We start from the raw sequence: 22,842 nt of genomic DNA, 5'->3' as shown, positions 1-22,842 counted from the left end.
CTTATTATCTTGATGAAGACCGAGAAATCAGTTATTTTTTTCTTTAGTTCTAATTTGTTCCTTATTTGGGCAAGAAATCTTTCTCTTGGCCAGCAGGAGATGTTATATCTGCCAAGTTCTCAGCCTGGGAATTTTCAGGATGTAAGCGATTAAAACTGCAGGACAGGCTTGCTGTCACGCTAAAGGGTTAAGAGTGTGAGGTCGGCAATGCCACCATCTTGTCATGGCTTCCATGCACCAAACAATTGACTTGCAGAATTAGTCTCCATCTGCACAGGACTTTCTAATGTGTGAGTTTAGTGGAGCAATCCAGCACGACCAGGAAAACAGTCCTATCTGCACAATCAAATAAATAAGGGAAATTTTAAGATCAAAAGATCACTTGGTGAACTAAATTCTCTGGGGGATTGTCATCTACACTGTCTAATATCCATAGTTACTTGACTTTTTTAACCCGGTATAAGACTCCTTACAACAGAAAATCAGTTTTATTTTGGGAAATGTTTCTGGGAGAGTGGGAGAGGAGAGGGGAATGGGAAGAGAGGACAAAGGTATTGACTGCTGGGAGGTGGTGATGTGCACGTCTAGTCTCAGCATCAGGGCCTAGAGGGAGGTGGAGCTTTAATTCTGAGGCCAGCCCAGTCTACAAAACTAATTTCAGGACAGCCAGGGATACACAAAGAAACCCTGTTCAATAACCCCCTCCACAAAGGATACTATATAAATGTTATTTTAATGTAAAGTTTCTAATGAAATTAAAAACAAAGCTGTTAAGTTTTTCTTAACAAAATTGCTGTGTGTTATTAATTAATATATATTAATGTGAACTAATATATATTAAGGTGTATATATATATCTTAAATATAAATGTGTATTTGGCACTTATATCAAACTATTACATAACTTTTGAAATAGGAGAACTCATTGTGTAGCACAAATTGGCATGGGATTCCTTAAAAAACAGAAACAAAAAACAACAGCAACAAAATCATTTATTTGTGTGTGTCTCAGCTTCTGTTCTATCGCTGTGAGGCGACACCATGACCAAGGCAGCTCATAAGGAAAGCATTTAATTAGGGGCTTGAATACAGCTTTAGAGTGCGAGTCCATGATCACTATGGCAGAAAGCAGACAGTCACAGCACTGGAGCACTAGCTGAGAGCCTTACATCCTGGTCTGCAGGAAGAGGAAGAGATACTGGGCCTGGCAGGGACTTTTGAAGCCTCAAAACCCATCCCCCAGTGACCTGCCTCTTCTTTCAAAAAGGCCACTCTTCCTAATGCTTCTCAAATAGTTCCAACTACAGAAACAAGCATTCAAACATAGAAATCTATGGAGGTCACTCTCATCCACAGTGTTGGGGTTGGGGCATGTGTGTGTGTGTGTGTGTGTGTGTGTGTTAGCATGCAGGAGATCAGAGGATAATCTGCAGGGATTGATTCTCTTCTACCAAGAGGGTCCTGGGAGTCGAACTGGCTGGGAGGCTGTGTCCTTTTCCACTGAACCATCTCACAAGCCTCAAATCTTAAATGGACTACAAAATCAGCATGGACTACATAGTAAGACTGTCTCTGAAAAAAATAACATTCAACGTTGAAATGATGGTGAATGTCGCCTGTCGCCTTGGTTGGACTAGGAAGTACATAGGGGTACAGACGCTGGTGTGTCTGTCTGTGAGGGAGTTCCCAGAGACCACTAACTAAGGAAGTGAGTGTGGTTGACGTCCTTTCATAAGCTGGGGGCTGGATGGAATATGGTGTACAAGCATGCATGTAAGCAAAAGTCCTATACCTATACAAGAAGGAAATATTTCAGAACGAAAAAGAAATTCTGCTTTTGAGAGGAATAAAAAGTGTTGCTATATATATTGCAGGTTGGCCTAGAATCTGTAATCTACCTGCTTCAGCCTCATGAGAGCGAGCTGGGACTATTGGCAAGTATCACACCCAGCTTTTACCAACCGTTCTCCAGCGTAGATTCAAAACTATACATAGTGGATTTGTATTTTAGACTTCGTATTAATTCAGATTTCAATTATTGAAAGTTTTGGCCGTGTAATGTCTATTCTGTAGTGACATTTCTGTGAAGATCAGTCTTTTGAAGATGTATTTTTAATACTATGTGTCCTAGTTTTCTTTCCGCTGTTGTTAGAAAAACACTCTGACCAAAAGTAGCCTACGGAGGAAAGGCTTTATTTGGCTTATACTTCCAGGTGACACTCATTGAACCAAGTCAGGGCAGGAACCCAGGGGTGAGAACCTTGAAGAAATGTTTTCTGCCTCTGCGGGGTTAGTTTAGCAGCTCAGGATTGTAATGGAATAATTAAAAATTGCTGTAGGATCCCCGAGTAGCTTGCTGTGGGATCACAAGACCATGAGGCAGGTCTCCCAAGGTGGCTGGTCCCCGGCGGTATCCCAAGTCATGTGGCAGCAGTGGCGGGCAGGTGAGAGATGGATACATGGATAGGCACGCCATGCAGAGTGAGGTTGGACATTTATTAGGTGGGTTATGGAGGGGGAAGGGAAAGGGGGAGAAGAAGGGAGAGAGAGAAGGAGGGAGGGAGGGAGGGGGAAAGGGAGAGACAGAAGCTGCCTCTCCAAGAGGGAGAGGGAAGAAGAGAGACTAAGGCTGTAAGCAGGCTGCCTGCCTCAGGGGATTGGGGAAGGAGTGGGCGTGGCTTGTCTCTTAAAGAGACAGAACAACCATTATTTTGATCAGATAGCTTTCTACAGACCTGGCCCACCTTGCTAGGGATGATGGTGCCCACAGAAGACAGGACCCTCCCACATCAATCATGAGTCAAGACAATCCTTCATAAACATAGCTGCAGCCAATCTGATCCAGGGACTCTCACAGAAGACTCTTGGCTGCTAGGCTGTGCTAGTTGACAATAGAGGCCTATGAGGATTGTGGGATGTGTGTGTGTGTGTGTGTGTGTGTAACATGTATGGGTTCCCTTGGAGGCTACAGAGACTACACAATTCAGGACATGGGAAGTGCTCAGTGAGGATTAGCTTATATTGAGTAGGTTGGTGGCAAAGCTGTCGTAGAATGCTTGTCTGACATGCACAAGTCCCTAGGTTTGATTCCTCGGCATTGAGAAAAAGTGAATTTGGCATGCACCTCATTATTTAAGCACGTTTACCACCATTTTTAGCAGTAAAAACTGCTTCCCTCCTAACAGCGTTGTACATTGCACAGGCCAGAAAGTGAAAGGCAAAGACTAAAAAGACAATGTACAGGTGATCTCATAACCAAACAGCACAGCACTATCTTATGTAGCATCCCAAACAGCTGCAAAGAACAAGGCAAATTTACACACACACGGGAGACATTTATGGGAACAATAGTTTGAAACAAACCTGGCCAAGGACTGTGTGGTGGTTCTTGTCTATACCTCAGCAGTTCGGAGGCTGAGGCAAGAGAATTAGCAGTGTGGCCATCCTGGGCTACATAGAACCCTCCAAAGGCATGGCTAGTCAATCATGGCCAGTTAGTCCTATAATCCCAGCACTTTAAAAGCTGGAGCAGAATTACAAATTCAAGGTCAGTCTAGAATAGACAAAGAACAAGGATAAAAACAAAGGACTGGGATGCGGTCAGTAGTTTTTGCCTAGAAGGTATACCCTTCCATCTGTGTGGAAAGCCATCTCAGGCCAGAAAGCTTCCAGCACCTCCGCTAGGTCAATGGAAATTCCCACTACGGACCAGCTGCTGAGGGCATTCAGTGACCACCAGCAAAGTGCAGCACGTAAAAAAATAGAATCATTTCTTTATTGTAAAACTTCCTTTAATGATTTCTGTGCTTTTCCTTACAAGAATAAAACATGACAGCTAATCTTCGCAACTGAAAAACAAAGAATCAGACAAAAATCACATTTATTTCAACAGTTCTGGATGCAGATGGAAGTCAATTTACAAAGCTGAAGACAACTTCAATGAACACTTGACACACACACAAGGGGTTGACAGCAGAAAGGAGCTCTTCAGTTTAAAAAACACCTCAAGGAATTTGAAAATCTTTAGACTATAATATTCTATATACATCACGTAAGAAATGAGTCAATTTACAAGATGCCAATAAAGTTACTACAATCAAACAATCCTTCACAGAAAGAATAGTAATAAACCGGTCAGCCCCAGACCAGAGTGGGGTTTCACTCACTCGCTGTCAGCTAATATATTCAATTCCCAATATTTTCATTTTGGGTAAATTCTAAAAAACACTTATGTCTAAAGTCAACTAGAAGGCAAACATTACTGTTGAGAAATTTCTGAACTGACCAGCGTATGTAAAAGGCTTAAAAGGCAATGTCCACTTCAGCCTGGGTGGCATGAAGTGGTAAGTTGTACATTAATACTTCCTCCAAAACCTGAAACCTTTTGGTGAGGTTAGCAATATGGCCTCTAAAACCTCCTGGTGAAAACTGTACTTAAATATATATATATTCATTTATTTCCACATATACAGAAATTGAATGTGAAGTAGCAAAGTTCCCATCTGGAAGATAATTAAAGGTCGTTAATGTTCTTTTTATCACTTAGCAGCCAAGTCCCGTGCTTCTTCCTGCTCCCCAGAAGCAGTGTTAGTTACTAGCTCCAGCTGAGGAAATGCATCTCCAAAAGATGCGCGAGGGGCGCTCATTCAGTCTTTTTCCCAAGCTTCTTCGTCTTTTCTATGTAGGCATGATACTGGATGTCTGTTCCAAAAATTTTATCCCACCATGTGAAGGTAGATGCATAATTCCCAATGAAGTTCATGTGGTGGAAATCATGGTGCCGAGAACCCGTATAGAAGGGGATGAAGTTCAACGGGTTGATGGGAATGTAATAGCCGCTAAAATGCAAGCGACACAGTTACTCGTGAGACACACAGACAGTCACACGCTCAATAGCAGCAGCACTCCACCTCACCCCAACCACTCATTCCTCACACGGTTACAAAAGACAGAGCTGGGCAGGTGTGGTGCAGACACCACAGCTCCAGTTCTCGGGAGGCTGAGCAGAAGAAATGGCCTGGCTACAGAGCGAGTTCTAGCTCAGCCTGGGCTTTGAGGCCCCAGCTAGAAAAAGAACAACAAAACCCTACAGGAAAAGGTACATGTTAGGAAATTTGGGAAACCGTATAGAATACATAGAAATCTGACACCAAGACATGAAAGACAGGGATTAATTACAGTAGGTAAAGCAATCACACATTTTCAAAAACCACTTTTTCTATTTAGAGGAGCCTGTCCACCACAACCTAGAGAAGGTGTAAACCAAGTTTACTTATGTTTTCAAGGAAAAGTTGTGGGAAATTAGCATCAAGTATTTTGTTTGTTTGCTGTTTTTGGTTTTCTGAGACAAGGTTTCTCTGTAGTTTTGGAGCCTGCCCTGGAATTAGCTCTTGTAGACCAGGCTGATCTCGAACTCACAGAGATCCGTCTGCCTCCGCCTCCCAAGTGCTAGGGTTAAAGGCGTGTGCCACTGCCACCTGGCAGCATCAAGTATTTAAAAAGTTAAAATACCATTCTGCTGTCTTAGTTGGGAACAAATACTTCAAAAAGAGTCTTGTTTGATCTATTCTCTTTAGTTTGATATCTGAGATTGGACATAACTCCTTATCACGTCTCCAATGCGTGGAAAGGGGGCATCTGAAACATGTCCATATTTCATTGGCATCTTCCTTCCTCTCATCAGAGCCAGCCAGAGATGAGCAATGACCTTAAACAGGAGAGGCAATGGGCCCCAACACCCTCTGGGGTGCAGGGCTCACCACAGCAGGGTAACTGCTTGGCCCTGAGCACTTTGCTTGACAAGACAAATGATAACAGATCAGTCCATACAAAAACATCTATGATTTGAACTTTTATTCAATGATTATGACCCTCTCTTACCCACATAAAAGCTGGTTGGTCTGCCTGTAATTTACACCTGCGGAGGCAGGGATGGGATACACTCACAGGAGCAAGCTCGCTGAAAAGACTAGGGAGTTCTAGGTTTGACTGAGAAACCCTGTCTCAGAACATGTTCACACGTACCCACACACACATAAAAAACATGCATTCACACACAAAAGCAATCATGTTTACATAATACCTTCACACACACAAAAACATGCATTCACACACACAAGCACACCACCCCATTTGAAAAATGGTATCTTCCGCCTAAAAAGAAAACATTACTCACCTATGGACATCGATAGTTTCTAGCAAACGTACAGTCACCCATGCCCAAAGAAGAATCACATGATCGCACAAAAGCACAATGCCAATAAAAAATCCAGTTCCGAGGATTATGGTTTCTAAAGGATGAGCATATTCTGCTTCGATTCCAAATGGAGCCTAAACCAGAAAGAGGAAGAATGTCTCAGTATGTTGTGATGGTTAATTTCACGTCAAATCGTGCTGGGGTCCAACGATGCTGTGATGTGGTTCATGTCTGAACCAGCAGACTTTATTCTTCATGACGGCAGGGCCCATCCTGACAGGGAGAGGTCTTCCGAGCAAGGATGAGGCTTCCCAAGGAAGAAGCGATCCACATAATAACCACAGACACCATACCTGACTTTCAGGCTTGTTGCTCTGCAAAATTTGGGCCTCAGACAACAAAATCTTTTTTTTTTTTCCTTTCTTGAGGCACGATCTATGTAGCTGTAGTTGGCCTTGAACTCATAACACCCCTGTCTGCTTCAGTGTGCCAGATTTTACGTAACCTATGTGTGCAGTAGCTTGGTGTTGACCGTCTCTTAAGTTGTCGCAGATGTTTGCTTACACTATGTGAAGATGTGACAGTGACTGGCTTGAGGAGAGGCCAATGGTCAGTCGCTAGGCAGGAGAGACTGCGGATTTGCAATGAGGAAGAGAAGGAATCTAGTGCGAGAATAACACCAGAGAAGCCGACGAGTCAGGGAGGGAGTCGGCATACAGAAGGAAAAGTAAAACCCACATGGTAGAACGTAGACTAACAGAAGCATGTTCATTTAAGTTATAAGAGCCAGTGAGAGAGGAATAAACTATGGCCAAGATTTCATAATTAATAAGAAGTCTCCATGTTGTTATTTGTGAGCTGGAGGCCCAAAGGAAAATCTGACTACAAAGAACTTAATGTATCCAATAGTTTCATAAACTTATACTGTTTGTAAAAGTAGTGATGGCGATCCAGCTGTATGTAGACAGGTAATAACAACAGTTCTCAGTAAATGTTTTATCAGTCAAAAGGTCTAGAGATAGGAATGTCTTAGTGTTCATCTTTTAGCTAACCTCAACTCTAATTACATCTATTTACCTATGTGTGTGTGTTTGTGCACATGTGCACAGAGCTCAGGGGACAACCCCCAGGAGTCAGTTCTCCCCTACCACCCTGGGGGAATTCAGGGATCAAACTCAAGTCACTAGGCCTTTAACTCTTAGTCTTTAACTTATGAAAGAAATGACTACACATTATACATAGGAGCACACAGAGTACTCAATCCTTACTCATGGTTTTGTTTTCTGAGGTTACATTTACCCTACATTTACCTTTATTAGCTAATGTCCTGAAGTACTGAGTGGGAAGACTCAGAAAGAATGTTTCAAACTGTGAACTGCTGTGAGTAATGCAGCATCAGTCTCAGCCCCGCCCCCAAGGAGCATCACTCCTTTGTCCGGAGCTTACATCCCCGATACACTTCTGCCCAGCAGTTTCTTTAGCTGTCTCAGTTATCAGTATGGCATCTTAGCCATGTTTTTGGGTATCCACTGCGGCCTATAGAAAAGCAGGTCTGAGTAAAAATAATCTGCTCTGAAATGTACTTCAATGGACTAATGGCTGTAGTTTAAATAGTAAACACTTAATTGTTTGTGCACCTCATTTAAATGACCCTTTCATTACTATAGCCAGTACCAATCTGCCAGCTCTTGTCAGGACGTCCACAGTAGGAGGAGAATCTGAACAACTATGTGTAAGTCTTTAGAGTCTCAATTATAGTGAACCATGAATTAAGAAAATATATGTCTAATATATACATGTATATATATGCATATTGAGTGCAGGTACCCCATTGTTATAATAAGTAGCCTAAATACAGGTGCTAGGGATTGAGCTCAGGTCTTCTATAAGAGCATGACGTGCTCTTAACCACTGAGCTGTCTCTCCAGTTCCTACCATGAAAATTTAACACCAAAGAAAACTTCTGGGTCTGACTCTATATATAAGTACGTCATATTCTTCATTATCATGCCAGTCGTAAAGGAGATAAAGGGGCCTGAGAGATGGCCCAGTGGGGAAAAGTGCTCGCTATGTGAGCCTGCAGAGTTGATTTGGATTCCTGGAGTCCAAAAGGTGGAAGGGGGAGTAGACTGGAGAAATGGGTTTGTGGTCAAAAGCACTTATTGCTCTTGTAAGAGGACACAAATTCAGTTCCCATACCCACACTGGGTAGTTCCGGTCCCAGGAGATCCAACACCCTCTTCTGGTTCTGAGGGCATCTGCACACATAGACTGAACACCCATACACTCAGGTACATGCAGATACACTTATAATTTTTATTTAAGGTAGGAGAAAATTGACTCCACAAACATTTCCTCTGACCCTACATAAGTCCTACCTGACATATCATGTGGGTGCATGCATGCACACACACATATAATAGAGTATTTTTTCTTAACAGGATGTGAGATAAAATACCACTGGTGCTTCTAAAAACCCAAACAACAAACCGGGTTTTTCCACTTCAGTAGAAAAAGCTGAGTTGTGATTCTAACATACCTGAAACTCATGGTGGATTTTATGAATGTATTTATAAATCCTCTTGTGATGAAGGAGTCTGTGCAGGAAATAGTGCCAGGTGTCTTCAATGACTGCACAGCCCAAGCACCTTGCCAAAATCATATACCTGTGAGAGGCAAGCAGTAACAATACAGAGTAACCATGACTTAGGATGACAGTTCAGACATTTTATAAACCAAATACCCAGCTATCAGCTCGACCTAACAAGTAATTCTCCAAGCTGCAAGACAGCTGAGCTGGGTGTGGTGGTCCATACTTTTAATTCCAGCCCTTGTGAGGCCAAGGCAGGCAGATCTCTAAGTTTGAGGCTAGCCTGGTATACGGAGTGAGCTCCAAGCTAACCAGGGCTACACAGCGAGACCTGTGCAGAAACAAAGACTATTGGTAGATGAGGCTACATGCTACAGTCTGAAAGAGGGTTAAAGAGTCTGACGCTATTTCCATAACATCTTATGTTGTCAGAGGCCTGGGTACAAATCTGTTTAGAAACCAAAGTCTAAAGTTAACGGTAAAGCAATTACTTTTTCTTCCATAGATACACTTAATTTAAATAAAATGATGAAAAATAATTTGTATACACATGTACTTGGGTCTCTTAGGCAGGCTATAGACTACCTATGTACCCCAGGAAGATTCTGGAGTTTCAGGCCACCCCTCCTGAGTGCTGGGACCACAGGTGTGTGGCACCACATTCTGTTTAAAGGATTCAACTAAAAAAGTAGACTTTCGATCTGTAGTTGGTTGGCTACAGGGATATAGAACCACAGACAACAAGGGACTATGGACCTAGGTTCTGGTACATGTATGTCCAGTTATAGCGGGACATAATAAATTTCAGAGTACTGGCCAACTGAAGAAGATAAACATTAAGCAAAATTTAATTGAAAAATAAGTCATGAGTGAATATATACATCAAATTATCATTGACATACCATCTTGGCATTCTTTCCCAATCATAAGGAATATTGAAAAACTCTGTAAAATAGTAAGTTCCACAAATCATAGGCAGCTGGATAAAAAAATGATTGAAGAGAAGTCCTTTCAAACACTTCCACTGGCCTTCAAAGGTTTCTGGCTTATCCTACGGAGAGGAAAAAATTACAGTGTTTAAAACTAGTCTGTTATCAGTAGTTCAGCTGAAAAAGTAGAAATAAATTCTTGAAATTTTCTCTAGCATGTATGATCCCTCAGTTCTACGCTCTGTTCTGTTCATGCTACAGGGACGGATCTTGACAACTACAATTACTTCTAAGAGGTTTTAAAGATCGTTAATAGACAAATAGAATGACGGTGACCTACAACTAACCTGAGAAGCACGAGATGAGTACTAACTGTCCAGGCTTTGCTGCCTACGGCAAAGAAGTAAATTCTGTTAAGCTTACATTGAGAGCCGCACCGAACCTCACAGCAGCTGACAGCTGTCACTACAAAGGCAACTCACTGCAGCCAGGTGTTCAGCGATCTTCATAAGCCCCTTCTGTATGCACACGATGAGAGCTACGTGCTTTCTTAAGACTCAGGACCTCCCAAAGTGGGTGCTTTGGTGAGTATGTGTGCGCGCACAAAACACAAACAATAAAATACATAACAAAACAAAATTAATCCTTAATCTAAAACTCAACCTATAGGCTGGGACTGGAATGTTGAACTAACCAAGTAATCAGCTGTGATGCTCACCATGAAATCCGTTTCCCCAGCACTAAAACAAGGGGACGACACACAGTAATCTAGATTGTCTTTGTATTTCTATCTAAGGACCCTACTCCAAACCTCTCATCTATAACCAAGGACTAACCTGAACTGTCAGGCTTATTTGAGCTGGTGCCACTAGCTCTTGGCTAGACCCTGATTCTCAAAGAGCTTTAAGAACAACACAAAGCTTAGGGGGTAGAACAAGAACAGCAGCAAATGCCGCCTAGCATGTGTGAGGACCCTGAGCTTCCGTAGCGCTGGTCCCCGGCCCGGGGTATGTGTGTGAAACACAATAACCAACAACTATTATAAGGAATAAAACCATAGGCTGTGTTGTTTATATGGTATGTGCGCGATGGCTAAGAAGACATTTAAATGTTTGCCTAGTACAGTAGCAAAGCTTACCACTGTTTACTTAATTTGCACATCTGTACCCTAGCTGGAAGGGATATCCTCACTGGGGCCATGGGCTTCCCTGATGCTTTAGTTAGATCTCTCTTTGAGCAAACTAATCAAAATATGTTTTTTTTAAAAAAAGGAAACAGTCCCTGAAGTCTGCTTTACTTGTCACGCATGTAAATCTTCCTCTGATTTTCAAGTACACAGATCAACTGTCAATGCCCTGCTAGTCTTTCCAAAGTGGAAAGTGTTGCTACTACGTCATCACTGCAGCTATCCCAGTTTCTCAGTGTACGAGAGTTTTACCTGCATATACGTCTGTGTGCCATGTGCATGCCTGTGCCCCTAAAGGGCAGAAGAGGGCATTGGACCCCTAGAACTGGAGTTCTAGACCTTTGTGAGCTGCCACATGGGTGCCGAGACAAAAAACCCAGTGTTCTTAACTACTGATCCATCTTTCCAGCCCCTAGCGCCCCCGCCCTTTTTTGGTGAGGGGGAGGTATGCACTATTTTTTGAATCAGGGTCTCGTGTGTCTTATGGTGGCCTCAAACTAACCTGATCCTCCCGCCTCCACCCAAGGGCTAAGATTACAGGTGTGAGCCACACCTGCCGAGGCTCTCCCCAGGGGGCTGCTCTTTTCTGAAGGAACTGGAGGAGCAGTGGTCTGAGGGAAGGGAAGAGGTAGTGGTGGGGACTGGAAGGAAGGGCGGCTGTGGTCAGGATGCAGTGCATGAGAGAAGAATAAAGGAAAGGGGGAAAAGTTTAAGAGGTGTTCAATGTGTTAAATAATATAATTCTTGAATGTTTTATGATGGAGTTTCTGAAGCACTGAGCAAAAGACATGAACTGTTTTGTGCTCACTTCAATCACAGTATGTGCTCTCAGAATTCACAAACAGAACTAACCTCCACAACTTTATTTTTCATTTAATTAATTGTGCTGTGGGGGAGGGAGGGTAGAGCCCAGGATCTGTCTGTCCATCCTCTTTTTGTTTTGCTCTATTTTACACTGTTTTTTTTTTTAAATATTTATTTATTATGTATACAATATTCTGTCTGTGTGTATGTCTGCAGGCCAGAAGAGGGCGCCAAACCTCATTACAGATGGTTGTGAGCCACCATGTGGTTGCTGGGAATTGAACTCAGGACCTTTGGAAGAGCAGGCAATGCTCTTAACCACTGAGCCATCTCTCCAGCCCCCTATTTTACACTGTTTTTATAGTTGTTGTTATTGATACAAGGTCTCACTATGCAGCCTTGACTGGCCTCGAACTTACTATGTAGACCAAGCTGGCCCCAAACTCACTGTGATCCACTTGCCTCTCTAGGCTCCAGTCCTTGCACAGGCTAGACAAATGCTCTCCTACTGAGCTACAACTCTAGGCTTTACTTTCTTCTCAGGCCCTTTGTGCTGGGACGACTGCAACCATTCTCTCCAGCCTTTCACCAGCTGTAACCAATATTAGACAGTGGGGTTTGGTCCACATGTGTGTGCTTGTACTGACTTCAAGTGTCTGTGCCTTGTGCCTGCTAGGCAAGCCTTCCAACACTGACCACATTCTCGGCCACACTTACACTTTTCCTCCCACATTTCCTTCTAAGGCCGCCCACACACCCTGGGCTGAAAAGCTCTCCCCTGGACAGGGTACCACCACCTGTAACCAAGCAGTCAGCTGTAGAGGTCGGTGGAGGAAGAAAGCAAGCTTCAGCTTGCTGGCCACCCGATGAATCAGCCTTACTTATAAATGAGTCAGTGGATGACACACAGTGGCCAGAATCACCTCAGTGACACAGAATTTAAGACATTCAAATAGAGCTGTGTTCCAGCTCAGAAGCACCTAGAAGTGCTCCAACTAACTGAGGCTGACAGGGGCATCCTCTGGACTACCTCCCATTTTATGCCCTTTCCCTTTTCTCTTCTCTTCTCTCTCCGTGGCCTGAAGTCCACAGGTACCTGATGCCCACGTTAGCTGCAGAGGAACCTGTGTGAGTCCTTCCTTACAGTGACTCACTGGGAGAGGCCACAAAGCCAAGAGACTGACAAGACGCAGCCTGCACAAACCAGAGGAACATTCAGGATCACACCACTGTGGTGTGCTCCTGAGTTTAACTGGTTCAGATTAGCCAATGGTGGCATTAAACAGACACAAACACGCACGCACGCACGCGCACATAAACACACGCACAAAAACCTCTCAAGTTGGAGATGGTCCACGCCTATCAGCACTCAGGAAAGGAGACAATCCTAAGGTCAAGGACAGACTGGGCTAATCAAACACAAACTAATATTTGTGTAGGAAATGTTGACAAATCCTTTCAGTCTCTACACTTGTCCAAATTCTCCTAAAACTGCTGAGCCAATAGCCCACATCGTAGTACGAGTTCATTCTGTCACCTTTGTTCTAAACTAAGATGATGTGCCGTACATACCTGAGTACCTTGTTGTGTACAGAGTACATGTAAAACCCTGAAACAAACACCCAGAACAAGGCACATAAGAAAGCTGCGGACACACTGCTCATGCGTGTATGGGATCTTCCCATATGGCACGCAGTTAGATTTGCTGAGGCAGTAGGGGTGGGAGGAAGGGCAGCGCAGTGGTCACAAACTGTTTCTCTTTCTTTTCAGGATGAGAGGGTGTGCACAGGTCGGGTTTGAAAAAATCTGTGTGCTGAGGGTTAAACGCAGAGCCTTGAGCATGTTTATTAAACATATAAGCTATACCTGCCAGCTCATTTAAAAATTAAAATTTATAAACCCCAATTAAATAAGCATTACGCCTTCCTAAAACCCGCTTTCAGGCAATTCTGTGAAACACCATCAATAATGATCTAGGTTTATTTTGTCTAACAGACCATGAGGCTACCACACTTTCAAAAGTAGCAAACACAGTGAAACTCACACAACTATGAAAATAAAAATACCCAAATGTCTCTTGAAGTAGTATAATTTGGGCCAGTTGGTTAAATAATAGCCTAGATTTACTGGGTGGAACTCAACATGTTATGAAAATTAACCTCCCTATTCCCCACTGCCATCTTAAGGTATTCGCTGGCTCTTAAAGCTACACAAGTAGCTTTGTTACACTTCTCCTGGACCGCACTGACAAGAGTCTCTCAAAGCTCAACGTTCTCGAACAACACCCAACAGCATCACTTGCAGTATTTGATCACAAGCGTGTCACACTCACCTTTTGAATTTTGTACTTTCTCATGTAAGGTATAAATTGGAATAAAAATCCAGGTAACGAGAACAAGAAATAGATGGCTTCATGAACTATGAGGGACCCCCAGGTAGCGATCTGGAACTTTGTATAGTTGTCCAGCATGTAGACCCAAGCGTTCTTAAAGGGCTCCTGCAGGGGGTTCTCGGGCAGCAGGGCGTCCACGTACTCCACAGCCAGCGATGCTGAGCTGAAGATGTCGACACTTTTGTTTGTGGCCATTTTTCAAGTCTCTGTGAGGAGCCTTTTATTTCTGTAGTAAGTAAGCAGATAAGCAAAACAATGAAATTATGAAAAATAGCATAAAAATAACTTCTGCTACTTTTAAGTGACAGTTACTAAACAAGGACTAATTTCTTAGGTTATAAATGTGATTAAAATAACCTACTGAATGCTATTATCATCTCCATTTGTGGACATTGGTTTAAAAACTCCATGTTCCTTTCTACAGCAGTATCTAAAAGAACAGTGGGAAAGGAATTCCAAGCTAACTTTCGGCTGTCAAAATGGCTCAGTGCCCACTTGCCACCCAATGTCCTGAGTTCAATCCCTGGAACCCAAGTAAAGACAGAAAGAGAGAAATGACTCCACAAAACCATCCTCTGATTTACTTAGACAGACAGATAGACAGACAGACACACCCCAAGTACAGATAGAGAGAACTGACTCCACAAAACTTTCTTCTGATTTACTCAGACAAACACACACACACACACACACACACACACACACACACAAAACTTAAAACAAAAAAGAAACCAAAAAGTTTGCCAAAAGTGACTACGTAAAAGTTAAATTCTGACAAGAACAAAATGGCACTTGTAAACAAAGCCAGAGATCAATGTCAAACTACAAAAAGCCTCAGAACACATGATAAAGAGGGACATAGTGTGCTTTAGAAAAACCCACTGGAAAAAAATAACAAAGGCCATTCATCGCAGTTCATAGACCAGTAAAGCCGAATGGACCCTCAAATCCCACAGGCTTAGTTAGAGGCTGAGGAGAGGGCTCGGGCAGTACAGAGTCTGCTGTAGGAGCACAAGTATTGGGTTCAGATTCCCAATCCTCCCATAAAAGTTAGGTACAGTGGCAGACATCTGTAACCCCAGCACTGAAACTGAGGTGCTCTAGATTCAGGAAAAGATCCATCTGAAGAAATAAATAAGGCACATAATTGAGGGAAAAGTCAACCTTGACCTTTAGCCTCCACATATGCACTCACAGGCAGGCGTGCACACACAAACACACGAACACGCACACACATACAAACCAAGAAACTTATTTTCTCCAAAGGAGGATCTGTACCCCGAAGAGATACTCTGTCCAAGTGGCAAACCTTTTAAAGTTCAACAATAGCCACTGCTCAGAACTGGTGTGCAAGGAGGCACTAACCACACTATTGACTTGGGACAGCATAGTATAGCTTCTAACTAGCAACAGATTCAAAAAGAATATGTAAGCCCATAAGCAAGAGTTCAATACATTTCCTCCACAGACAGTAACAAGTAACAGTTTACAAGCTAAGGAAGCCAAGCATGGGGCCTCACACCTGTCAGCCCTGTGCTTGGGAACCAGAGGCTGATGACTGCTGAGGTCAGGGCTGAGAGGTCAGGGTGAGCCTGAACCACACAGGAAGGCATCTTCAAGATGTCACCCATAAAACAGAATAAAATAAAGTAACAACGATGATGAAAACAGCTGCCTGTATCTCCAGCTCCAGATTACCTCTTCTGCACCTTCAGGCACCTGTAGCTCCATGGATGAGGTCATTCCCCCCAACTGCCTCCCATATACAGGTGATGAAAATAAAAATTAAAACAATTAGATTAAAAATCCTATTTTGTATAGGATGATATGTAAAATCTAGTCTTAACTCCAAAGATACATTTACAGAATAGCATGTATAATAAAAGCCAAATACGGTTATGTCAAACCAAAGTCCCTGGTTTTTGGGAAAATCATGTAATTCCTTTATACCCTTTCATGTTCTGCGCATGTACATAGTACATACCAACACACAGAGTACAGGACAGATCTGCTGATACAGTGGTGGTCTGTGAAAAGAGACTTAAGGGCAAAAGCGAGAAGGAAAACCATTCCCTGTTATACTTTCTTTACAATTTTACTTTCCTTCCTTTCTTCCTTTCTTTCTTGTGGTCAAGACAGGATTTCTCTGACTTTGTAGACCAGGCTGGCAATGAACACAAGATCCTTCTGCCTCTGTCTGCTGAGTGCTAGGATTAAAGACACCACACCCACCTTAACTTTAATCATTTTAATTTCTTCAGTGAGAATATACCTATTTTATAAATGGTAGCCTAACTGGCCACCAATCAAACACGATGAACTTCACTGTGAATCTGACTTTTGTGAAAAACAACATCCCTGTGGTTATTAATTTATGAGTTGTTGGACCAGCACATACAAACCAAACCAAACAGAAAACCCCTATTTTAGGGCTCTGTTGGTAAAGTGCTTGCCCAGCATGCACAAAGTCCTGGGTTCTATTTCCAGCATCACATAAACTGGGCATAGTGGCATATCCCAGCACTCTGGAGGGAGAGGCAGGGGATCAAAAGTGCAAGGTGATTCTTGGCTACAACTTAAGTTCAATGTCAGTCAAGATAAGACATAATCTCAAAAACAAACCAAAAAAGCAGCATCTTTATAACCTTAGAAGAGTTCACAAAAGGCACTATCACTTCTAAAATTCATTTTTTATGCTATCCTATACAAGAGATGACAGGAAACCAAACCACCTTCTTTCAGGCCTTCACTCTTAGGACTTTCTCTGTCCCCTTAGGCAATGGCTTACACCAGGCATGTACCCTCTGGCCTCACAATCTGTCCTCACTCTTTTCAATGTTCCAGTGTCCTCTCTCACCAAGGACATGTCTCTCCTTTACCCTTCCTCACTCCATGTCCTTCACGGACACGAACCCACTTCCTTCATTCTGAAAATACATGCATGGGATTGGAGACTGGGGTTGGCAGTTAGGAGCGCTTGCCGCTCTTGCAAGGGACCCAGGTTCAGTTCCCAGCACTTGGTGGCTCACAACCATCTGTAACTGCAGTTCCAGGAAATCTTCTGACACCAAGGGTACCAGGAATCTACAGATATAGATGCAGGCAAGACACTCAATATACACAAAACAATTACTTTTTAATTAATAATAATAAAACAAAACCATATTCAAGTCTGCTTTTCTAAAGAAAAGCTTCCCTAACCATCATTCACAGGCTGAAATGGAAAGATGCTGAGTTTGTGGTCAGCTTAGCTCTGGTGAGATACGTCTGTCTAGGAAAACAGAGGAGAGGGGAGGGAAGGGAGAGGGAGAAGAAAGGGGAGAGGAAAGAGGGGAGAAGGCAGGAAAGAATTCCCAATCTCTATCATCTCTTCCAGGCCTTTGCTATTCACCCTTCTCAAAGGATAGCTCCAGACAAAAAAAAGAGCCACCCTCCTCCACCTACACTGATCTTAGCACGGAGCTCCCCACCCACCAAGACACTGTCAACCACCTACTACAGAGTTGCAGAACACTAGATGGTTCACTCCTGTCTCCATTTCCAAATCTGAGCATGACCACCACTTTCCAGCTGCATGCCCTAGATTTCCTGGATGATCAAACTCTGAGCTGCAATCTTATCACCTGAAAAAATACTCAAGATTCTTCTAGCGTCCCATGTTCGCTGCCGGACATAAGACCTGGCACACAGCACCTACAATAAGCTGCCCATCATTGAGCATGCCAAGGACGTGCTGTCATTTTAAGCTGAACCCCGCCACACCATCATGAAGCAGAGGTATGTCTATTATCTTTGGTTTTCAAATGACAAGCTGAGGTTTAGAATCAATAAGCAATCGGTCCAAAGTGACACAGATGCCGAGTGAAGGGGCCCGTGCACTCACGGATGCTGCTATGCTGTCATTTTAAACAACACTCCCAATAATGAGTACAGCAAAAGCCTATAGCTTACCCAGGCCTCCTGAAGAGGTTCTACTCAAACTGAGAGTTCATTTTCTCACTTCGAGCCAGAAAGCCCTGGTGTTTCTCCTAACCAATTCCACACTGCCTTGGCTAATCCTATTGCCTGCTTCAAAAACATGCTGATAGCCAACATCTACAACCCCCCTCTAGATCCAGGTTCTGACCATTCAAAAGGTTGTTGGCTATTTCCATTCAAAGCTAGTTTGGACCTGGGTCAAACTTCAAGGCATCCTGAAGTTTATCAGACTTCACTTCCTCCCAAACCTGCTTGAAGGCCTAACTTGAAGAACTTCATCATCTCCAATGAAAATGTTCTAGCCTCTCCCGATTCAACCCTCTCGATTAAGTCTTCCACCTCCCACACAATGTTGAGTTCTGTTATCCCGAGTTGACGCTCTGCAATGAAGAGAGGGAAATGGGCATGTAGCTGTCCCCTGAACAAAGCATCCGAGAAAGTAACCAAACAGGAAAGGTTTTATTGAAGTGAATACCCTGCCTCCTCATCTTTGAGCAACCTGCTCGCCTGGAAACCCGATCTCAAACAGGTTGACTAGATACTCAAGGAAGGGAGAAAAAAAGGAAGAAAGAAATGTATTGGTAGGTCCTAGGATTAAATCAAAGTCTGGCTGACAATCTCAGTGCCTCTTTTGGCACTACAGCTTAGAGAAGGCCTAAGGCACAGAGTCAGGAGCCACCTAAACAAGAGTTAAACCTTCGCGGATCAAGCGGGCCGCAACATTACAGGTGAAGACGGAACCCCTCATCTACGCTCCCCTGTCTCACAAGTTCTACATGCCGTTCCTGCACTCCATACCCCGCTAGTGACCGTGGCCTCCTAACTCATCCATTAGTGCTTCTGAGACTTCCCACAGCCACAAACCCAGCACCTCACTCCCCGCTCCCCCGTGGGAGTTGTGTTTCTGTAGTAAGTTTCTAAGACTTCAGTCAATGATGCAGACCCAGGATGACTGCAAACTCTTTAAAGGGCAGGAAGTGCTGGCATTCCACTTCCATCACTTGAGAACCTCGCCTCCCTCTCTGGAGCTTTGTACAGCCAGGCTCCTTCCCACCGCGTCCTCAGCGGCCCCGCCGCCCCCCGACCCGGCCCCGACCCCAAATGCTCCTCACCTGGCGTCCGCGACTGACTGCGGTCTGGGCGCAGTACCGGGCAGGTGCAGCGGCCTCCTCGCTACTTCTCCCGGTCCCGGGGCGGAGCGCGGAGGGCGCGGCCGGTCCCTCTGGCCGTCATTGGTCCGCCCTGTCTCCGCCCCGCCCTCGCGGTGCAGCGATTGGTCCGTGGCGCGGCCCGGCAGCGTGTGACTCGAGTCAACGAATCCTGGCGGCGCCCGCCATTGGCTCCACGGATGGAGTGAGGATAGTGAGACCCGCGCGGACAGCCAGTCGTCGGCGTCGCAGCGCAGCTGCAGGCGGGGCGCCACGGGAGCGCGTGACGGCGTGACGGGGCGGGGCAGCCGTGTGCCGGGTGTCGCCGTGGCAACCAGGCTGTGGGTTCCTGGGGCGTGCAGTGCTCTGGGCGCGCCGGGTCGCGTCCTGTGGCCTTGCTTCACCCAGTGCCCGGGGAAAATGTAGTGAGGATGTTTTTAGCAATTCTGTTGAGTTTTTTAGTTTTGCCTTCCTGAGTTTATTCTGGATTTCGATCTTTCTTGAGACAGCATCCGCGCACGGTCTGGCCTTTGAACTCTAATTCTCCCGTTTCTGTCTTGGGTTATCTATCTTGTTTCCCATGTCCTTTACTAAGTGATACCTTTTTAAGGTTTTATTTTTTGTTACATTTAATGCCTTTATGTGTGTTCACAGGACAGCTTGGGGAGTCGGCTCTCCCCTTTCACCACATGGGTCTGGAGATTCACCTCAGAAGGCCAGGCTCGTATTCACTGAGCCCAGTAACTATCTTTTAATAAATCTCTGTATATGGAACACGGGGCAATGTAGCTCCTGCAATAACCCAGAGAGATAGTTGCCAGTATTTCCATGGTGTAGATGAGAGAACAGAAGTTGATTCTGCCGAGGCCTTAGTGAGGTAGCTCAGTGGTAAAGTTCACTCTTAGCATTCTAGGGACTCGATGTTCCACAAGCAGAAATCGGTTCAAAGTCAAGGGAGTTGTCTGTGTTTGGGGGTGTCAAGACTTGGACCTGAGCCAGGAAGAGAGCTAAGACTGTCAAAGCTTATGACTGTAGTTGCTGCGTGTGCAGTGAACACCCCAAGACAGAAAAGAGCTTAGCCTACAGCTCTAGGCTCATTTTGCACCATAGCGTCACCTGGGTACAGCTGTGTAGAGATGGTGTGAACCTTTTGCTTAAGGAAAGTATTTTTTTAAAAAAAAAAAAAAAAAGTCACATCCATTGTGGTGGTATGTAGCAGGCTTTCTTTTGGGTCACCAACCAGCTCCTAAACCATGACCCAGAGACTTATTAATCATGAAATGCTTGGCCTTATGCATGTTCTGCTAACTCTTATAACTTAATTCGACCTGTTTCTCTTTATCTGCGTTTTGCCTTGGGCCTTTTTATCTCTTTCATTCTGTATGCCCTACTCTGTGTCTGGCTGGTGGGCAGCTGCCTGCCTGCCTGCCTGGCCCCAAACATCTCCTCCTCCTCCCTCGTTCTCTCTTCTCATGAGCCTAGATTCCTCCTACTTATTCTCCCCCCCCCAGCCCCTCCTATCCTGTACTGCCTAGCTATTGGCCTATTCAGCTTTTTATTAGATCAAACCAGTACCTTAGGCAGGCAAGGTGAAACAGCATAATCTTAAACAAATGCATCATAAACAAATGAAACACACCTTTACCTAGTTAAAATAATATTCCACCACAGTGGTGCCATCCTGTAACCCTAACACTTGGCAAGTGGAAACAGAAGGATCAGAAATTTAAGATCAGCCTTGTCTACCTAACACACTCAAGGCCAGTCTGGCTATGCAAGGCCTTATATCACAACAACAGCAAATCTCCCAAGCAAAACTTAACTAAATAAAATATAGATTTGGTAGCACATTCCTGTAATTTCAGTGTGTGGGGTGTTGAAGCAGGAGGATTGTACTGTGCTACATTACATGGTTTTATCTTAAAATCAAATTTTTCTTTTTCTTTCTTTTTATTTATTTTTTCCCCTTCCCAAGACTGGGTCTCATTATGAAGCTATGGAGCTCCGACCAGCCTTGAGCAGAGGAAATCCACCACCTGGGCCTCTGCCACCTCAGCGCTGTATTAAAGGCATACACTGCTGCAAACATTTAATAAAAACTTGTACAAGGGCATCATTTGGACTGGCCCTGTTCTCGTCTACTTGAGTACAATTGACATACGAATGTGTCCTCTGTGCAAATGTGTTCATATAGGTGCAGACTGTGGGAAAGCTGTCCTCAGTTTCTGAAGGAAGGATGCCACTGCCCCCCTCTTCCAGCCCGGACCTGTCAGTCATCCCTCCCCCTCCTATCGACCCTGATATCATCTCCCAATCAAGCTCCGCTGACGGGTGTTTCTGATGGGTCCAATGGTACCCTGTACTCATGGCTCTATACCTTTAGCACACATATTCTTTGTAAAGAATGGTGGCAGGAAGGTCACCTCAAAGGAAAAGAAATAGAACCTGTCCCTTGTGAAGTCAAGTTCTGTTAGGATGCCTGAGTCAGGTGAGGTATGTCCCATACAAAAATGTTGAGGTGTTCTGTAAGCAATGCTTCCTTCGGCTACTAAATACCAGAGCTGCTCTCCCAAGCCACCAGGCAGTCAGAGTCTTTAGTGATTGGTTGGTCCGGGGTATAAGATTGTAGCTCTTCGTCCAGCTTAGCCACTTTGTTTACCTATCCCGGCTCCAGATCTCCTGCCTCCTATTGTCTGAGGCCATGACCATCACCGGACTGCAGGCCAGCTCTTTCCTCCGCCCAAGCCTGCAGTGTGTGAAGTACGGTAAGGACAAGAACTGTAGGCTCAGATTGAGCAGGCTTGTAGTAGACAGCTACGCACTTATGTTCAGTTACTAAATTCAGTAGGCTGGGAGGTAGAGCCCCTGTATGACATAGAGTACTGAGAATCAAGCCACAAGTCAAAAAGTACTCAGGAAATATTGCTTATAGATTCAGATTTAGGGTTATACCCCAGAAGATACGTTGTCAATTGAACCACATGCATCCCTATGAACTAGTCCAACAATTATCTTAAACCATGGAGATTTACAGCTGGACAGACGTGGAGCTATGGCAACCCAGTTGGCTCATTCCCCTATAGCAAAGGCTAGGCACAGTGAAATGCAACTTATCGAGGGGGGGTGAGACACAAAATAAGCAGAGACAGAACATTTTTCATTTTCCTAACTTTTTGCAATAATGGGAGCCAAAGCCTAAGAATGCCTTAAAACTCATAACTGGCACACATAGTACAAGGTCCCAAACCTCTGTGTCTGTGGGTTTAGCACACAAAGATTTCCCTTTAAAACGTGGATCAGTCTAGGCTTAGAATCCGAGAAACCCAGCTCTAAAGTATGGTTCTGTTCATGCATATTCTTTGCTCCAAAGCGAGGCCCCAGCGCCCACAGAAGTCTTAAGAGCAAATTGCTTAAGACCATTGCTTAAGAGCAAATTGAAATAAGGCATTCTTAGCAGGAGATTGGGTAGTGCCGTGTGATACACAGCAGAGGGTGGGTCAGAGCCTGAAGGAATGGTGAACCGAGCCACACCAGACCTAGATTCAGGCAGCAAGCAGACTCAAGGGCAGCAGGCGGCACAGCTCCCTTGAGAAACAAGGACCCCGATCTGGCCTTGAACT

The 22,842-nt window shown here is 44.3% G+C and overlaps 1 protein-coding gene across 1 annotated transcript; it reads right to left on the bottom strand.

Annotated features, from left to right (window-relative positions):
- Positions 1-3,862: 3,862 nt before the first annotated feature.
- Msmo1 (methylsterol monooxygenase 1) lies at positions 3,863-19,332 on the bottom strand. Its single transcript, XM_048423795.3, has 6 exons — positions 19,187-19,332; positions 14,037-14,322; positions 9,688-9,836; positions 8,735-8,861; positions 6,175-6,329; positions 3,863-4,837 (listed from the first exon to the last, which is right to left on the bottom strand). Exons 2-6 carry the CDS (start codon positions 14,289-14,291, stop codon positions 4,642-4,644), a joined length of 882 nt encoding a protein of 293 aa, XP_048279752.1. The 5' UTR covers positions 14,292-14,322; positions 19,187-19,332; the 3' UTR covers positions 3,863-4,641.
- Between the last annotated feature and the right edge of the window lie 3,510 nt (positions 19,333-22,842).

Source organism: Myodes glareolus, chromosome 23 (genome assembly GCF_982192425.1).
Source record: "Myodes glareolus chromosome 23, mMyoGla1.1, whole genome shotgun sequence".
Lineage (NCBI taxonomy): Eukaryota > Metazoa > Chordata > Mammalia > Rodentia > Cricetidae > Myodes > Myodes glareolus.
Note: the sequence above shows the minus strand (reverse complement) of the source record. Positions and strands in the feature narration are given on the sequence as shown.

Bases quoted from the DNA above. Each gene is read 5' to 3' on its own strand.
- Msmo1 (XM_048423795.3), bottom strand. From the start codon at position 14,291: ATGGCCACAAACAAAAGTGTCGACATCTTCAGCTCAGCATCGCTGGCT. The intron at 8,862-9,687 runs GTATGTCAATGA...TGCCTCTCACAG, and splicing joins TGGGAAAGAATGCCAAGATG to GTATATGATTTTGGCAAGGT. The intron at 4,838-6,174 runs GTGAGTAATGTT...CTTGCATTTTAG, and splicing joins GAAACTATCGATGTCCATAG to CGGCTATTACATTCCCATCA.